At 39.0% G+C, this 15,994-nt stretch overlaps 1 protein-coding gene across 1 annotated transcript in view; it reads right to left on the minus strand.

Moving 5' to 3' along the window:
• The window catches only part of LOC121872701 (BTB/POZ domain-containing protein 1-like), a 37,397-nt gene extending 24,133 nt beyond the window's left edge, over window positions 1–13,264 (minus strand). Inside the window, 3 exon segments of the mRNA XM_042375699.1 lie at window positions 925–1,171; window positions 1,949–2,085; window positions 13,060–13,264. Coding sequence (XP_042231633.1) covers window positions 925–1,090 — 166 coding nt within the window. The 5' untranslated portion in view covers window positions 1,091–1,171; window positions 1,949–2,085; window positions 13,060–13,264.
• Window positions 13,265–15,994: the final 2,730 nt, after the last annotated feature.

The raw sequence follows: 15,994 nt of genomic DNA on the forward strand, positions 1-15,994 counted from the left end.
TCTAGAACCTTGTTCGTTATAGCATTCGTTCGTTATAGGATTAATCCGTTCCAGGCCCCCAAATACAACCACTTAACACTGAAAAATATAATATTAAATTGTAAAAAAGTGCATAAATATGCATCTAAACCCTTGAAATAAAGAATATCATTAATACTTGTACAGAAACAATAAATTAGTAAAAAAAAAAATAAAAATTTATAATGTTCATGTAGGAGTTTGCGTCAGTATAGCATTATCAATTTTATAGGTAAAACCGTTCGTTATAGGAATATTCATAGTAGGATCCGTTCGTTATAGCATACCCCACTGTACATACATTTATTGTGCTTCATATGCAAAATAAACATTTCATTGAAGATGTTTAAATCAAGAGCATTTTATACAATGGAGTAATTACAGTAGGTACTTCTCTGCCAAACAATATATGGAAGAAATTTTGAAAAAAAAATCAATTATATGGAATTTTTAATATAAAAAAAATTATTCTCGTTGGAGATGCATATTTCTTAAAACACGTTAAGAGACTAAGAGTGAGTTACCAGTAGTTTAGTTGCAACATATAGGACATTTTGAAATACCAAGTGACTAGTGGGCCAATAGCATACAACTAGTAGGCCAAATACACAGGGTAGCTAAAAAAAGTCCCTGATCTAGTTTCAATATTAGTTACAATGTAAAATGAGATTAAATCTTGATGAAATACAGTAGAATAAATGATATTTTTAATACTGGATCCACATTTTGAACTTCTACAATTAAAGTGATCTAATGCAAAATACTTGGGAACTCTTATATAAGTCAAACAATGAAATAACACAAATATATACAGTACAATAAACCCATAGATGATCTAGGAGACCTGTAATGTAACATAACACTTTTCAATCTTATTATATAAAACTCTGAAACAGTGAGTCTAACCTGTGGACAATGGTGTAGCTGCAGAGTGAGCGATGTTGGCTTGGTGGTTGGAAGGCAGCCCTGGGGAGGAGCATGACGAGGAGGGAATGAAGCTGTCACCTTTTTTCATTCCTCCTGGAGTATACACCAGACACTCCTCAGAGGAACTCAGATCAGGGTCAAGCATGTTACGCAGCCGAGAGAACGCACCGTTGCAGGGGGGTGTTACCTGACCAGGACATTGTTGTAGTGTTGTCACACTCACAACCTGTTACAAGAAAATGGTGTACATCAATAAGCTGTTGTTACAAACTAATGCTACATTAATTAATTCATACATAGTGATAGCATTTCCTTTAGAAATACAGTACTGTAGTTTACAACTTTGTCCTGTTAGAAGGAGCCACTTTAAGAAAAATTTCAATAGAAGAAAATGTTCTCATTTCTCAAATATCAAAAACCATTAGAGCAATTGTAAATTTTATACTTTCACCTTTACAGTTTCTTCAACCAAAACACAAACCTATGTCACCACCTTGCAGCCGACCAAAGACTAATTTACCATAAATATTATAAGGTGTTAGCAACAACTCAATAATGTAGTGCAGAAGGTGGGACAAGAGGTGCAGTGAAGCAGATGACAGAATGCAGAATGTTGTTAACTTTAAGACTAGTATCCTGTAGAGCTAAAGATAGCCTTGATGGCAAACACAAAACCTGAATTAACGCCCCTCCCTTCCGCAAATAATCATCACTGAATATACTGTAATCTTAATTTATATAAATTTTCACATCGTAATGTAAAAGTGACGCAAATTATAGCACCCTTCAGGATAGTATCTGTTTGCAATATAAAACAATATTTTCCCTATGTTACAGACACGTATTTTCATTGGATTTGCTGCAAAAGTAAATGCATAAGTAAATAAATAAGAAGTCAAGCTCTGTATTTACTCAACCACCACAGGTCATTTATATAATGGTAAACAGCATAAATTAGATGAGTGTCATACAGACAGCACAACAAATTGTCTACAGTACTTACATATGGATGTTAGACATGTTATCTTGCAGAACAGTAGTTAGTTGTACTGTCACCTCACAACTTTGAGAGGCCAGGATTAGTTCCCAGGTGGTCCAATATGCTGGGCAAGGTTTTGTAAACCTCCTGCCTGCTTTCACCTATAGCAAAAAGTTATGGTTTAACAATAAGTTGTATTTACCAAAATTACTGCACAGTAAAATGTTAGGACTTAGTAGAGTACAGTATTACAATTCCTGTAATACAGTACAGTATTGTATACTTACGTATGGATGAAACTGATGAAAGATGTTTTGTTTGAAGATGCTGCCCACAGTCCAGAGCAAGTAGGACGTGATGTTGACATACACTTGCAACACACAATTCTTTCTTGAAGGCAATTTTATATAAATTTCTCTTTAAGCTACAACAAAAAACTAAATATTTTATCAAAAGAACTATAAAATATAATACAGAGATCAAAGGACGTGCATCCATCACGATCAGTGGTGGGTAACTGACCACAAGGTACAGTCACAGACTCTTCCATGGAACACCCAGCCAGACAACCAGACAGGTAGAATCAGCTGATGATCTGGTAACAGTCTGTGTGTGCAGGGGTGGGAGGGAGAGGAGGGAGATGGGGAAGTACTTGAGTTCCGGGTTGCATAATATAATCACATATTATTTCGCACACAAAAGATTGATGGAAGTGGAAGAGGTGATTATGGTATAGGAATACATATTTACAGTAGCATTATGTTGTTTGATTTATTGGGGTGTAATTGGTTATCTCTAATCTAAGGCTCTAAAGCCAGAGAAACACGTAACCTTTACCTCCCCGATTACTGCTACTCTTCCTCGGGTAAGGACAGTATGGGAAAGCAGATGCCAGTCAATGATTGATGTCGACCAATTTCTTAGTTATAATTATTTTCAAACCGACATAACTTTAAGCTGATGCACATTTTTAGGCGATTCAACTGCTCTTATATGCACATTATATTTCATTAAAGCAATAATAGCATACTGTATAATGAAACCATATGCTGTCGTAAATCACGTTTCGATCTAGCCTAGCACAAGGTAAACCAAATGACCTCTTTACACTTATCGTTTATGATGTTGGGAAGTTACCTTGTGGCGCTGGGCCATCTGTAGCGCACTCACTCACGCACGCACACTCACACACACACTCACACAAACCTTATCCTTTATTTTCACAAGTAATGAAATTAATAATGACATGTGACGTAAAAAAAACAAGTGTTTAGAGATATAAATGCATCCGCCCCTGAATGGAATACAAAACAAAATAGTGAAAACAATGATAATTTGCTTGTTGATCACGTAACAAGTGTCAACAGCCAATCAAAACTCATCCGAGGTATTGTCGCGACCCTAGAAATCATAGAACTCAACAGAAAGCTCTTAGACTTCAAGATGAACCGTCGTAACACCCAGCTAGCTTTGAGATGTCGCATTGTGAGCCTATGAGAAGCTGGACTCTTTATCCCAGCCGTATCCTGTGAGCTTGGAATATCAACCGCTACTGTAATCAAGTGGATTAGAAGATGGGAGGAGAGTGGCAACCTGAATGACCTTGGTAAGTATTACTGATCAGACTGACATATTATTGGTGATTACACAGACAATCAAATATATTTACTTAGTATAAAAAATTAGTCTTTTAATCAGCATTTTCTTTTTGATTGAGAGAAACATCCCCGACCACGAGTGACTACTCCTGAAGATGAAACAAGGATCTTGAGAACAGCTGAGGACAACCCTTTCAATAATGCTGTTGCAATTCACGAAGATCTGCGGCTGGATGTGAGCGCCAGAACTGTCCGGAGGTGGGTTCATGAGGAGGGTATCCACCACAGGATTCCCGCCAAGAAAGAACGACTGACAGAGGAACACCGTGCTGCCAGAGTTGCCTTCACTCACTGACATGCTGACCAGTCGCTGGAATTCTGGGACAGAGTTGTCTTCACAGACAAAAAGACCTTTCCATCGACCAATCACGGCAGAATACACATGTGGAGGTGCAACAACACTAGGTAACAATAATACAACATTTTGTCCAGAGCACCAATTAACAAATGCAATAAAACACACAAATACAAAGGTTCGACCTTTTATGAAGTCTTACACTTATGGTAACATTTCAGGAACTGCTGAATGTAAATTACATGCAAAGGTTATAAGTCAAGTAAACCTGCTTTTTAGACCTGCTAAAACTACTACTCCAAACCTATGATATAAATAAATACTACAGTGCTACCTCTACTCTCTCGGCAAGGCACACATCGATAATGACTATGTGTATTTTATTTGTCCAGCTTTATTCTAAATAAAATACCAAATTGGAACCCATGAAGTTGCTAGTTATATATTAAGCGAAAGTAATTTGAAGATAATTAAAGTAAAGGATTCCAGCAATATTGATAAGTTACACAAATTATAATGCATCATGACATTAAAAGCTGCAATTTTCTAACAACAGGCATGACCGCGAGCATATTTACGAGGAGGCTCATAGTGAACGCAGCACCTGTATGTCTGTCCATGGTGTGGGGGACTTGGTTCAAATCGACAGGAGATTTACAGTACAGAAGTATCTGGACATTTTGGAGAATTTTTTTTTGCTCTCTCTGCAGAAAAGATTAAGAATGACCATTTACAGTGCAAATAATCAAACATTGTAATACTTTCCTAAATTTAATAATCCCTTCTACTTCCATTACTTTGAAATGTATAAAATAAAATATGATTATATTATGTGACACGAAACTCAAGAACTCCCCCATCTTCCCCCCTCCCCTCTCCCTCCCACCCCCACACACACACACTGTTACCAGATCCTCAGCTGATTCTACCTCTCTGGTCGTCTGGCAGATTCCGCGACTTTACATCTTGAGACAAAGATTAAGCATGATTTGAGTTGCCAAGTATTCAAATATCCAATACAAAGTACAGCATGTCCTGATAATTCAGGATTTTTAATTTGCGATCCTCTTATTATTCGTGGATGACACCCTGGATGTACCCAAGAAAGTCTGCGGGTAGTTTTAAAGTTAACTGCATTTTCGCGGCTGGGACAGTGAGCCATTTGTTCTAGAGACAATAATTTCCTTTACCTATTTTGTATGTGTGTGTGTGTATACATACATACATACATACACACACACACACACAAAATACAAATAAATAATAATAGGAAAATCCTCACAAATAATCAAAAACAAGACAGCAAAATGTATCAAAACGTAGAAAGAAATGTGAGTCTACCCTCAAGTCATCTCTGTGCTTTGTTAATAAAGTTAACTTCACTAACAAAGCACGGAGGGAGGACTTACTGTATGCCGCGAAAATTAGGAATGTTGAGGAACATCACCCGGGGTCACCTTATTGAACGTAGAGGAACGTCACCCGGGCTTAAAGGGTTAAACATTATTCTCTGACAGCACCAACAAAATCTTTCTTCTTTTTGGCTATACCAACAATGCCACCACCATTTTATGACATTCATGTAAGCTTTAAAAATACTGTAACTCATATTTAATACAGTAAAACCCTCTTAATCTGGACTCTTTATCTGGATTTCTGCTTTATTTCGACTGGCAAACCACTCCAGACTAATTTCTGTTAATCTGGATTGAATCTGGATTAACATGAAATAGTCCAGATCTACCCACGTGGTGACAAAAATAAATAAAAACTTTTGAATCACTTGACTCACTAACCTACAATATACTGTACATTCTTGTACAAGCTGGACATACAGTATTTACCACAGAGTTAGTGATGCTGTTGATGGTTGATTTTTTCAAGTTATATTTCTCCATCAAAACTTTTGCAGACACACCTTTATCATGATCTTCCAAACTGCTAGCTTGTCTTTCACACTAAACTCCTTTCTGGCCCTCTTCTGACTTCCCTTTAAAAGTGTCTTACCTTTGGGAGCTATGCTAATTAGTCCAAAAAGTCACAAATAGTCCATAGGAGTCAAACGATGCACACACAAGGGCTGTAGCAGTGCAATTGGCTTGTCAACAAAGTGGCTGGGGCTGGAGCTCGTGAGGGCCAGACTGAAACCCGGATTTTTCCCGGTTGATCCAGATTAACCCTTAAGCCCCGGGTTAGGGTGCCGCTGGCAGTACCCCCCACCCAGGGGTAAATCAGAAAAACCAACTTTTCCACAAATTATTTTTAACCTTTTTAAATGATGAAACAATAAGATATAAGTAAGAAAAACTATATATTGACCCTCTAGAAACTTCCCTGTGGCCGCAGTGGCGAGGGAGGTAAGTGGACAGTGTTGTTTTGACAGCCGACGCTCGTGGTCACCTACGCACTTAGCAGCTATTTTTAGCGTGCCTTGGTGTCCAAGATGGCCAGTAGTGCATATATTTACTGATCATAATACTCATTTGCAGTAAATAATTAATTTAGAATATTTTATTTGCATTATTCATAAAAAGTGCTTGGCAACACACACACAGTCGGTCGCCAGGCTGTCTTTGTGTTTGGTAGAGCAAGTAATGCCTAAAATAATAAAAATTCCACAAATAAATATATTTATAACAATCATAGCATTATTTTCCAGTAATACTACACTTCAATACAACTACACTACTTTTAGCAATATTACTTTGATACAACATGATAAAATGAACAAACAATGAAAATGAAACAAACAAAAGTAGGTAATTCCGTTCAGGAAGTCCCCCTGTGGCCGAGCGTGTGGCGTGACAGGTAAATAGTCACGCTGGAACCTGATAACCCGCGATGGGCATTTAAACAGTAGTGGGAAAAGGCGTGCGTTCTGGAACGTCACCCGGGGCGCGCGAGTCGGACATTCTGGAACGTCACCCGGGGGGCGCTAGTAGGGCGTTCTGGAACGTCACCTGGGGTCTAAGGGTTAAATACCTCCAAAATCATTTTCTCCAGAAATTTGCTTAATATGGACCGGATTTCTTTCAATTAGTTTGAATTAAGAAGGTTTTTACTTAATTTCAATCTCCAGTTATTAAAAATGAGTGTACAGTGGTCCCTCGGTTAATGAGCACAATCCGTTCCAGCAGGTTGCTCGTTAACCAAAAAACTTGTTAACCGAAACCATTGTTTCAATGGGTTTTTGGGTAATTGGTTCCAGCTCACCGAAAATTGCCTAAATTCAACAAAAAAGGTAGAAAAGTACACTTACTGTACTTTGAGGTGTGTATGTAGAAGGCTCCTGGATGATGATGATGATGATGATGGGAATTAGAACGGGGGTGGAGGAGAAGGGAGAAGAGAAGTCATTGGGGTGGCAGAGAAGTCACCCCATGGTGCCATTTCACCCATAAAATTTTAGTTCTCTTGGTGTAATTCAAGATTATTTTCTTTAAATCAACACTGCAATGCATTATATATTGTCAATATGTAAAATAAATTTCAAAATGACCAATAATTTGCTTGCAAACACAGAAAAAAAGCATTTAGTTGAAGAGAGTTTCAAGCAAGATGTTACCTCCACTGAAAAGACAGAGAGACTGGCGCCTGTTTGCTGTGTTGCCAGGCTGGATGGCGCGCATAAAACTAGTTACCTTACCTTCAATTATGTTCAATAATTGTTAAAATTACTAAAAAATTTAATATTAAACTTTTAAAATTATTGAATAGTATAAACTTCTTGATATTTACTAAAATATTAAGGAATTTAAGCCCTAAAACCGATTACTGTATTGGCGGACTAATACTACAGCTGGTGGACCGCCAAATGCAAGTGAAAACATGTTGAGGTCGGCTCGTAAAACTCGTTAATCGAGGGATTGCTCGTTAACCGAAGTTAAGAATCTTATGGAAGGTAAATCGTTAACCGAAATCTCGTTAACCGAGGGACCACTGTAAAGAAATTGCCTAAATTAGGAACTATCATTTAAATAATTGTTAAAAAAATAGCATAAAATTCAAATAATGTTTATGTATAACTGAGAGAATTTATTACTTTCATCAGAAATCTACAGTAAATTTTGCAGAATTACACCTCTTGGCAACTACCACTATGCCATCAGAGTACTTGCCTAAATGTGCGAGGTTAGTAAGATTACATAATTTGGTAAATAGTATTTTTAACTAGCCATGCACAGAAACTACTACTGTATAGAAAATAGATTTTTATAGTGTAATTCGTCATGTTTCATATGAATTTCACCTTCACTTCCGTCGGAAATGAGTAGCTATCGAGATATGCCCCCCTCCCCTCCCATTATACCAACAATAATGATTGAACAAAGTGGGCAGGGCTTTGAAGTTGAGGGAAATTGTGGGGTAAAACAAGCAAAAAAATATGATGAAACAAAACACCCCCGGTGTGTGAAAAGCACAGATGCAGAAGGATAAAGTGATACCACTTGAATGAGGAAACGGTGCAATATGGACGGTGTTCGGACACTGTATACCCACAATTAAGAAATCTCTTCCCCTTGAGGAGTGTCTGTCTCTTACTGCAATACTGTACCAAGTATGCCGATCTTTACGATACTGACAGTCTGAACCACACCTTGGACATTTGACCATGAACCCTTAAGATGTCAACAGCTGATGCTTCGTTCTAAAAAAACTCACTGAATTACCGGGTACTCACCAATCCACCAAGGAGCAACCTTCACAGAGAGACGCCATCTTGCAACTACGCAATTCAATTTTCAGAGTTTAATCAGGCTCATAAATCTTCAGCTGATTGGCTCAAAAGTACCAGTATCACGTGACATCCAAACTTCCACAGACTGGCTGAGTAATTAGTAAACAATGGATTTCCCAAGAACTTTTACTATATTTAAATTAAACAGAAAAGTAAAAATAACTCAAATACCATAAATTTCAGATGGAAACGCAATACGCATAGTATTTTTATTTGCTCTATCTCCTATACAGTATAAGATTCAATATAAAGTTCAGTGCATAGCAACTTCAAAATACAGTATTAACCCACAGTTTGACTAAAGCATTTGAGGTAAAAGTGAGTGATGTGGTTGTTGGGAATAAATCATTACTCAAGTGTTAGTAAAAAAAAATCCTTTTATGGGATCCTTACAGGTAAGTTTCTTTTAACTTATAATATAACTATCAAGTTGGCAAAAAGGGATAAAATTAGTACAGTACCTGTATACACATATATACAAAATGAGAGAAGTGTCCCTTCCCCAACAATGATCCTTCAGTGAGGCTATGGGGCTAAACCATTAAAGATGATACAAGCAAAGTTCGATTTAAATTTATTGGTTTATACCATTTGGCATCCCTAAATAGTTAACCCAACACTCACGCCAAGGGACTGCAAGTGACACCACCGCATTACCGCCGAAAAGACAAGGTAGTGCACGCCTCAGTGGCTTATATCTAACAAACAAAGAATTTAGACAAGAAATGTGTCATCATATCAGAACTCACTTATGATAGTATATTAAGAAAATAAACATCAAAACAAATAATGCGTCGGCAGGTTAGTCGTCAATATTAACCTTATTTCGATTTGTAGTCTTAAATTGAAAATGAAAGGACCATGTGATAATTTATATTAGGTGCACACTTTCCTCTACAACAGATCTCCATTATATGCATTATACATGTATTGTACTAAAATTTTGGGATAGATCCCATCAAAAATTTCACAATACTGTTATGCAATGGCATCCATTCTCTGCATCTTTATATACAATATGTAACTTTTAACTTGATAATAGCATGTATTAGAAAATAGAAGAAAGACAGTTTTACCTGGCTCTTCAGATAATTTCTCCTAAAAATCAGATGAAGAAAACACACAATAGTTTCTACTCTTCAAAACTGCCAGTAACATTACCCAAGATCATCTGCACAAACAAGTAAAAATATTAAATGGCCATACAGTACGGAGTGGATATTTTGCTGTGACCGGCTAAGTTCCTACTAATGCTATTTTACCATAAGTTCACTTTGATTGGCTAAGTACTTTCTGTTTAATATGACGGGGGTCCGTCCCCTGGCTAGGAAGTTAGGTAAGGCTTGGTAGGTTTTTTTTGGTTAGTTAGGTCAGGTTATATTAGGTTCTAGTCAATGTTGCTTCTTTTTATCATAAGTTTCCATGCACAACAGAAATAGGGTTAGGTATGTTTACAGCAACACAACGATCGCCTCACGGTAAAATAAATGCTATATGCCGCAAGTCACGGTCAAATATACTTATCGCGTTGTTCACGGTAAAATAGCATTAGTAGGAACTTACCGGTCGCGGCAAAATATCCACTGCCAATACAATATACCTCTACTCAGTAACCCAACAATTAACTGATCATATTAATGATCATAATAATTCTCAGCAGTTCTATCAGTTATGACTAACTGGTCTCCCTAGAGGTACAGAGAAGGCCATCCCCCTTAGGTCTAATGTAGTACAGGAGGAAACCCGTATACCCAGGAGATGTAAACAGAGAACCCAGATATCAGATGAACAACGTTGTTATCGAGAAATCCGACTGTGAGAAAGATTTAGGATTAATGATAAGTAAGAATCTTAAACCAAGTAAACAATGTGTATTTGCTCGAAACAAGGCTAACAAAGTACTTGGGTTCATACAAAGGAGTGTTAGTTACAAGACTAGCGAGGTTATCCTAAAACTATATCTAGTGTTTGTGAGACCTCACTTGGATTACGCAGTTCAGTTCTGGTCACCATACTACAGAATGAATATAGAATCCCAAGAAAGAATTCAGAGGAGACTAATGCCGGGCATTAGGAACCTTGAGTTCAGAGACAGGTAAAAGCATCTTAATTTGCACTCCCTCGAGAGACGTAGAGTGATGGCGATATGATCGAGGTGTATAAATGGAAGTCAGGGCTTAACAAAGGTGATATTACACAGGTACTCAAACTATCCAACCAGGAGCGAACTCATAACAATGGTTTTAAATTAGACAAATTTAGATTTAGGTGTGAGATAGGTAAAAACTGGTTTGGAAATAGAGTAGTGTATGAGTGGAACAAGTTACCAAACATCATCATTAACTCGAATACGCCCAGTATGGGCCAATAGGCCCATTGCAGTTTCCTACATTCTTATGTTCTAAGACCAATATTATTATTTAGTGTAATAGACTCACAGTAGACAACACCCTTCTTACATCCCACCCATGAGAGCATCAAACTTAAGTCACTCTGGTAATAGAGAGTGCACTAATGTTGTATCATTGTAGGTTAATACTTTGTTTTTATCCCAATAGGTATTTCAATTTTTTTTACCATTATCACTAGGAATCTTTTTTAGTTAGGAATCGAGCCCACCCCCTGGATAGGTATGTGGCAATAGTAGGTTAGGTTAGGTTTAGGTAGTAAGTTAGGTTAGGTTTGGGTAGTAAGTTAAGTTAGGGTAGGTTAGGTCAGGTCCCTCCCCCAGATAGGTACATAGTAATAGAATACCCTCTTTTGGTATGAGAAATTATTTTCCTGGTGTATTTTGGTGTTTTTTAGTCAATTCTGAATGCCATTTCTTGTGGAAATGAGCCTTTTTTGGGTGTTATTCGATTCCTCATAATAATTTAAAATAAATTAAAAAACCAGCTCAATTTCGCAAGAAAGTACACTACAAAAATAGGTAAATTTAAAGAAGTTCACACAACTCTGTTAGAATGTCAAAACTATGTTTTTCTAGTGTTTTTTTTTTGTGTTTTGATTAGTTCTCACCTTGATTTCAGTCGGAAATTGCCCGTTTTTTAGTTATCGCCCCCTTCTACCCCAACAAGATAGGGGATCCTGTTAGGAACCGGAGTTTTGGGTGGGGAAGAGAAACAATCATTTTCCGACTAAAATCATGGCCAAGTGAGTACAAAATACACCAAAAAACACTAGTAAAAAACATATAAACCTACCCCTTTTGGGATGACCTGACCTAACCTAACCTATCCTAACCTATAAAAAAAAGAACGAACCCAGACCCACGGTGACTCAAACAGGGGGCTTCGACCCCAGACCCCTAAACTCTATGTAATAACCTTAGAGTCACGTGGTCAGCCTCCAAAAGAATATAAATAGCCGTTAAGAGTATTTTTACCTTACTCCGAGTCAGGGACCAGAATGTGTCGTGGGTTCCTCTGTTCTCTAAAGTTTCCTTATTTTTAGAATGATGTAATACAATAAACTTCCAATAATCCAAATCGCACCCAGCACATTATGGCTTTATGTTGCAACTGATTAAAAATGTCCAGCATCCCAGCACCCAAGCCGAATATTGGGCGCGAATTGGCTGAATCAAAATTTGAGATTTTTTTATTGTATTTGATTCGGTGCCACCCCCCCCCCACATTTGATTGGCTGCGGCCACTCCCCGGCACATGCACGAGAGGTAAGCCATCGTATGAACACACACAATTTGAGTAATAGCATAGGGGCAAAAGGTGCTCTGATTTTATTATTTTTAAAATTCAATAACTTCCTTATTATCAACTTGCGACAGAAGTGTAATATAAGAAAATGACCATAGGAAAAAATAGTTATATCGATTGAGTAAAGTGAATTTACGGAATTCTGTGGATGCTGTAAACTGCAATATTACCGGAAGATCAATGGAATAATATAGAGAAAGATTTGGCACGCACTATCTCCGTTATTATACGTTTCCGACGGCAATGTAATAGAAGAAAATTATCTTAAAATTAGAAGTCTTTTTAGAATATGATAACTGATTTGGGGTAGGAATGTTGTGTGAACTACTATAAAAATACCACAAAAATATCCCATACCAATTCGGGAAATTGGGGGTAAAAACGATTTTTTAACCCATTGTAAACAAATAGCATTACTGTTCACAATTCATAGCTTGAATTTTAGCTCCTTGGCCACAACACATGACTACAAATAATGAGGGACCATGGACATAGAAAAATCAGAGTGTACTTTGACACTATTAATAACTACGTACAGTTATCAAACACTAGACAAACTGTATAACTGCTCATATCATACAACAGTTGTTGCCATCCAGCTTTTACACCGAGGTAAGTTTTCTCTGGGGTTAAACAAAGCAGACATGGAAAACATTTTATCCAGAGTGAACAACTGAGGCAATTGCGTGGGTAAATCATACAATTTATCTCCGTGATGAGATAGATACCTTTACATATTATGTGGCAGCATCAGTGAGGGTGTGGCCAGTGTTAGGAAAGGCAGCGAGACAATCAGCACTGCCTCGCCTCGCTGAGCAGCTGCAGCCGCTGCCTCAACTGTTTTTAATTCTCCATACAGCTGGCAGCGGCTACTCTGCTTCTCAAAATATTTTAAACCCAGTTGAAAAAATGACCGTAAATTCATCATATCTAAACTAGCATCAACTCCAACTCATTAATCTTGATAATCACAACCATAATATAGAATGGATTTCAGTGTACTTAACTGCACAATAAACTGGTGACGACCAAAGCGGAATTAATAAATATTTGTTTACATATCAGGCCCCTGTACCTTACCTTCACCGCTTTCAAACTAATCATTTACTTATTTATCATATAATGCATAGTTATTATGTAGTATGTACAATATGAAATGCCTACTTGCATTTCGAATAGTAAAATGTTTAACTGCAGCTCACTATAAAGAGACTTTTACCCAAGCAGAGTCTAATTTCCCTAATGGCCACCCAAACTCTACCACGGCTTAAGCTGATATAGACTCAAGCTTCTATAGACCTTGGGTAGACTGTTCCAATAGGTCTACCACCATCTGCATGATGTACTTCATTTTGTAATCCTGTATGAAACCTTGGTGAGCTTGAAAATTATGTCTGTTAGTGGTTTCTAACTTTCTTGTGACACCCACGGAATAGGCCACCCGGGCACAGGTCATCGACCCACAAAGGGGCCGAGGGGGCGAAAAAATAAGAGTAAAAAGAAATTAAAAATAGAATTGGGACAGATTGTATGAGTATGGAAACACAGAAGGCAGAGCATTCCACAGTTTGGCTGTGTGAGGAAAGAAGGATGTACTATCACGGGTTATTCTAGTGTGACTCTTATTTTTTCGCCCCATAGGCCCGTTGTGGGTCAATGACCTGTGCCCGGGAGGGGCTCTTCCCCGTAAAAAAAAAAATCATCAGAGAAACGGTGGACACCGCGGACAAGACGAATGTTGCCGTGTTTCGAGCCCACGGCCTTGCCGGCGGAACACAGGATGCCAACGGTAAGGAGGCGTTCATATGTCCCAACAGGATGAAGAAACTGCACTATTTGAGACTGAATTGAGAAGGACCTAGGTGTGTATGTTGACAATGAGATGAAGTACTCGGGCCATTGGAGTACTGCTCTCATATCTGGGGTGGCTCTTCTTCTTTTCAACTGTTAGATAAGGTGGAATCAAAGGCATTTCGTCTTATTAACTCTCCTCCTTTAATTGATAATCTCTCTTCCCTTGCATCACTCCCACTCTTTTACAGGACTTTAACGGGCAATGTTCGGTGGATTTCTTTTCTTTTTCTTTTATTCTCTTCACCAATTGATGGGCTCGTTAGCCGCTTGGGCGATCGGTCACGTCTCTGTTACACTGTTGGCAAGTACTGGGCATGCACCGGCTCCTGAATGTACCTAAACCTGCTCCAGTGTTGGTCAAGTCTGGTCTTGAAAGAGCTCACACTCGGTGCAATCACAACACTTTCTGGTAGATTATTCCAAGAGTTCACAGCTCTCACTCTGAAAAAGTTTGCCCTCACGGTTTTCTGGACTTGCGGCTTCTTCAATCTTGAGCTGTGACCCCTTGTAGGGCGAGCGTCCACCAGCTCCAAGTAAGGACACTCGACTGAGTAGTGCCCCTTGAGATGCTTATACGCCCCTTGCCCGTCTGTAGTATAAGCTCGGCAAGTTCAGGCGCTCCAGTCTCTCAGGGTAGCTGAGGTGCCGAAGTGCAGGCACCAGTCTGGTGGCCCTCCTTTGAACATTTTCAACCAACTGACAGTCCCTAGCATATCTCGGGGACCAGACGGGGTGACAGTACTCCAGATGGGGAAGCACTTCACTCTTGAAGATCGTTACGAGGGACGGACCGTCTAGAAATCTGAACGACCTTCTTATAAGACCCAATAATTTATTTGCCTGATTTACCTTCTTCTCGCAATGGCCCGAGAACTTCAGCTCATTGTCAACATACACACCTAGGTCCTTCTCACATTCAGTCTCAACTAGTGCAGTTTCTTCATCCCGTTGGGATATATGATACGCTTCCTTACCTTTGGTACGCCCCAGGTGCATCCTCTTACACTTCGTAACATTGAATCTCAGCAGCCATTTCTTCGACCATTCTTGGAGCCAACAGAGGACAAAGTGGGGGAGAGAAACCATAAGAGGGAAGTTTAGAAAGCAAAGACTTGTGCCATACCCTGTCAAATGCTTTGGAGATGTCGAGGGCCACGACGAAAGTTTCCCCATAATCCCTCAGAGTGGGTGCAGCCAGTAGATCTCGCCTGGCCAAAGTCATGGTGGTGATCCGACAAAAGAGAAAGGCGTTCAAGGTGACGGAGAAAATGAGTTTAAGAGTTTCGAAAATCTTAGAGAGGGATGAAGTTAGGGCAATGGAGCTATAGTTAAAGGGATTGGAATGGTCACCTTTCTTCGGGATGGGCTGAACTTTTAAATGATTTGCTCATTAGCCGCTTGGGAGGTCGGTCACGTCTCCGTTACGCACTGTTAGCAAGTACAGGACATGTACTGGCTCCTGCTCTAGTGTTGGTCAAGTCTGGTCTTGGAAGAGCTCACAATCGGTGCACTCACAACATTCTCTGGCAGGTTGTGCCAAGAGTTCACAACTCTCACTCCGAAAAAGTTACCCCTCACAGTTTTCTGGACTTGTGGCTTCTTCAACCTTGAGCTGTGACCACTTGTGGGGCGAGCGTCCGCCAGCTCCAGGTATGGACACTCGACTGAGTAGTGCCCTTTGAGATGTTTATACACCTCAATTAGGTCACCCCTTGCCCGTCTGTAGTATATAAGCCAGGCAGTTGCAGGCTCTCTAATCTCTCAGGATAACGCTGGTGCCGAAGTGCAGGCACCAATCTGATGGCCCTC

Source organism: Homarus americanus, unplaced genomic scaffold (assembly GCF_018991925.1).
Source record: "Homarus americanus isolate GMGI-L3 unplaced genomic scaffold, GMGI_Hamer_2.0 scaffold39155, whole genome shotgun sequence".
NCBI lineage: Eukaryota > Metazoa > Arthropoda > Malacostraca > Decapoda > Nephropidae > Homarus > Homarus americanus.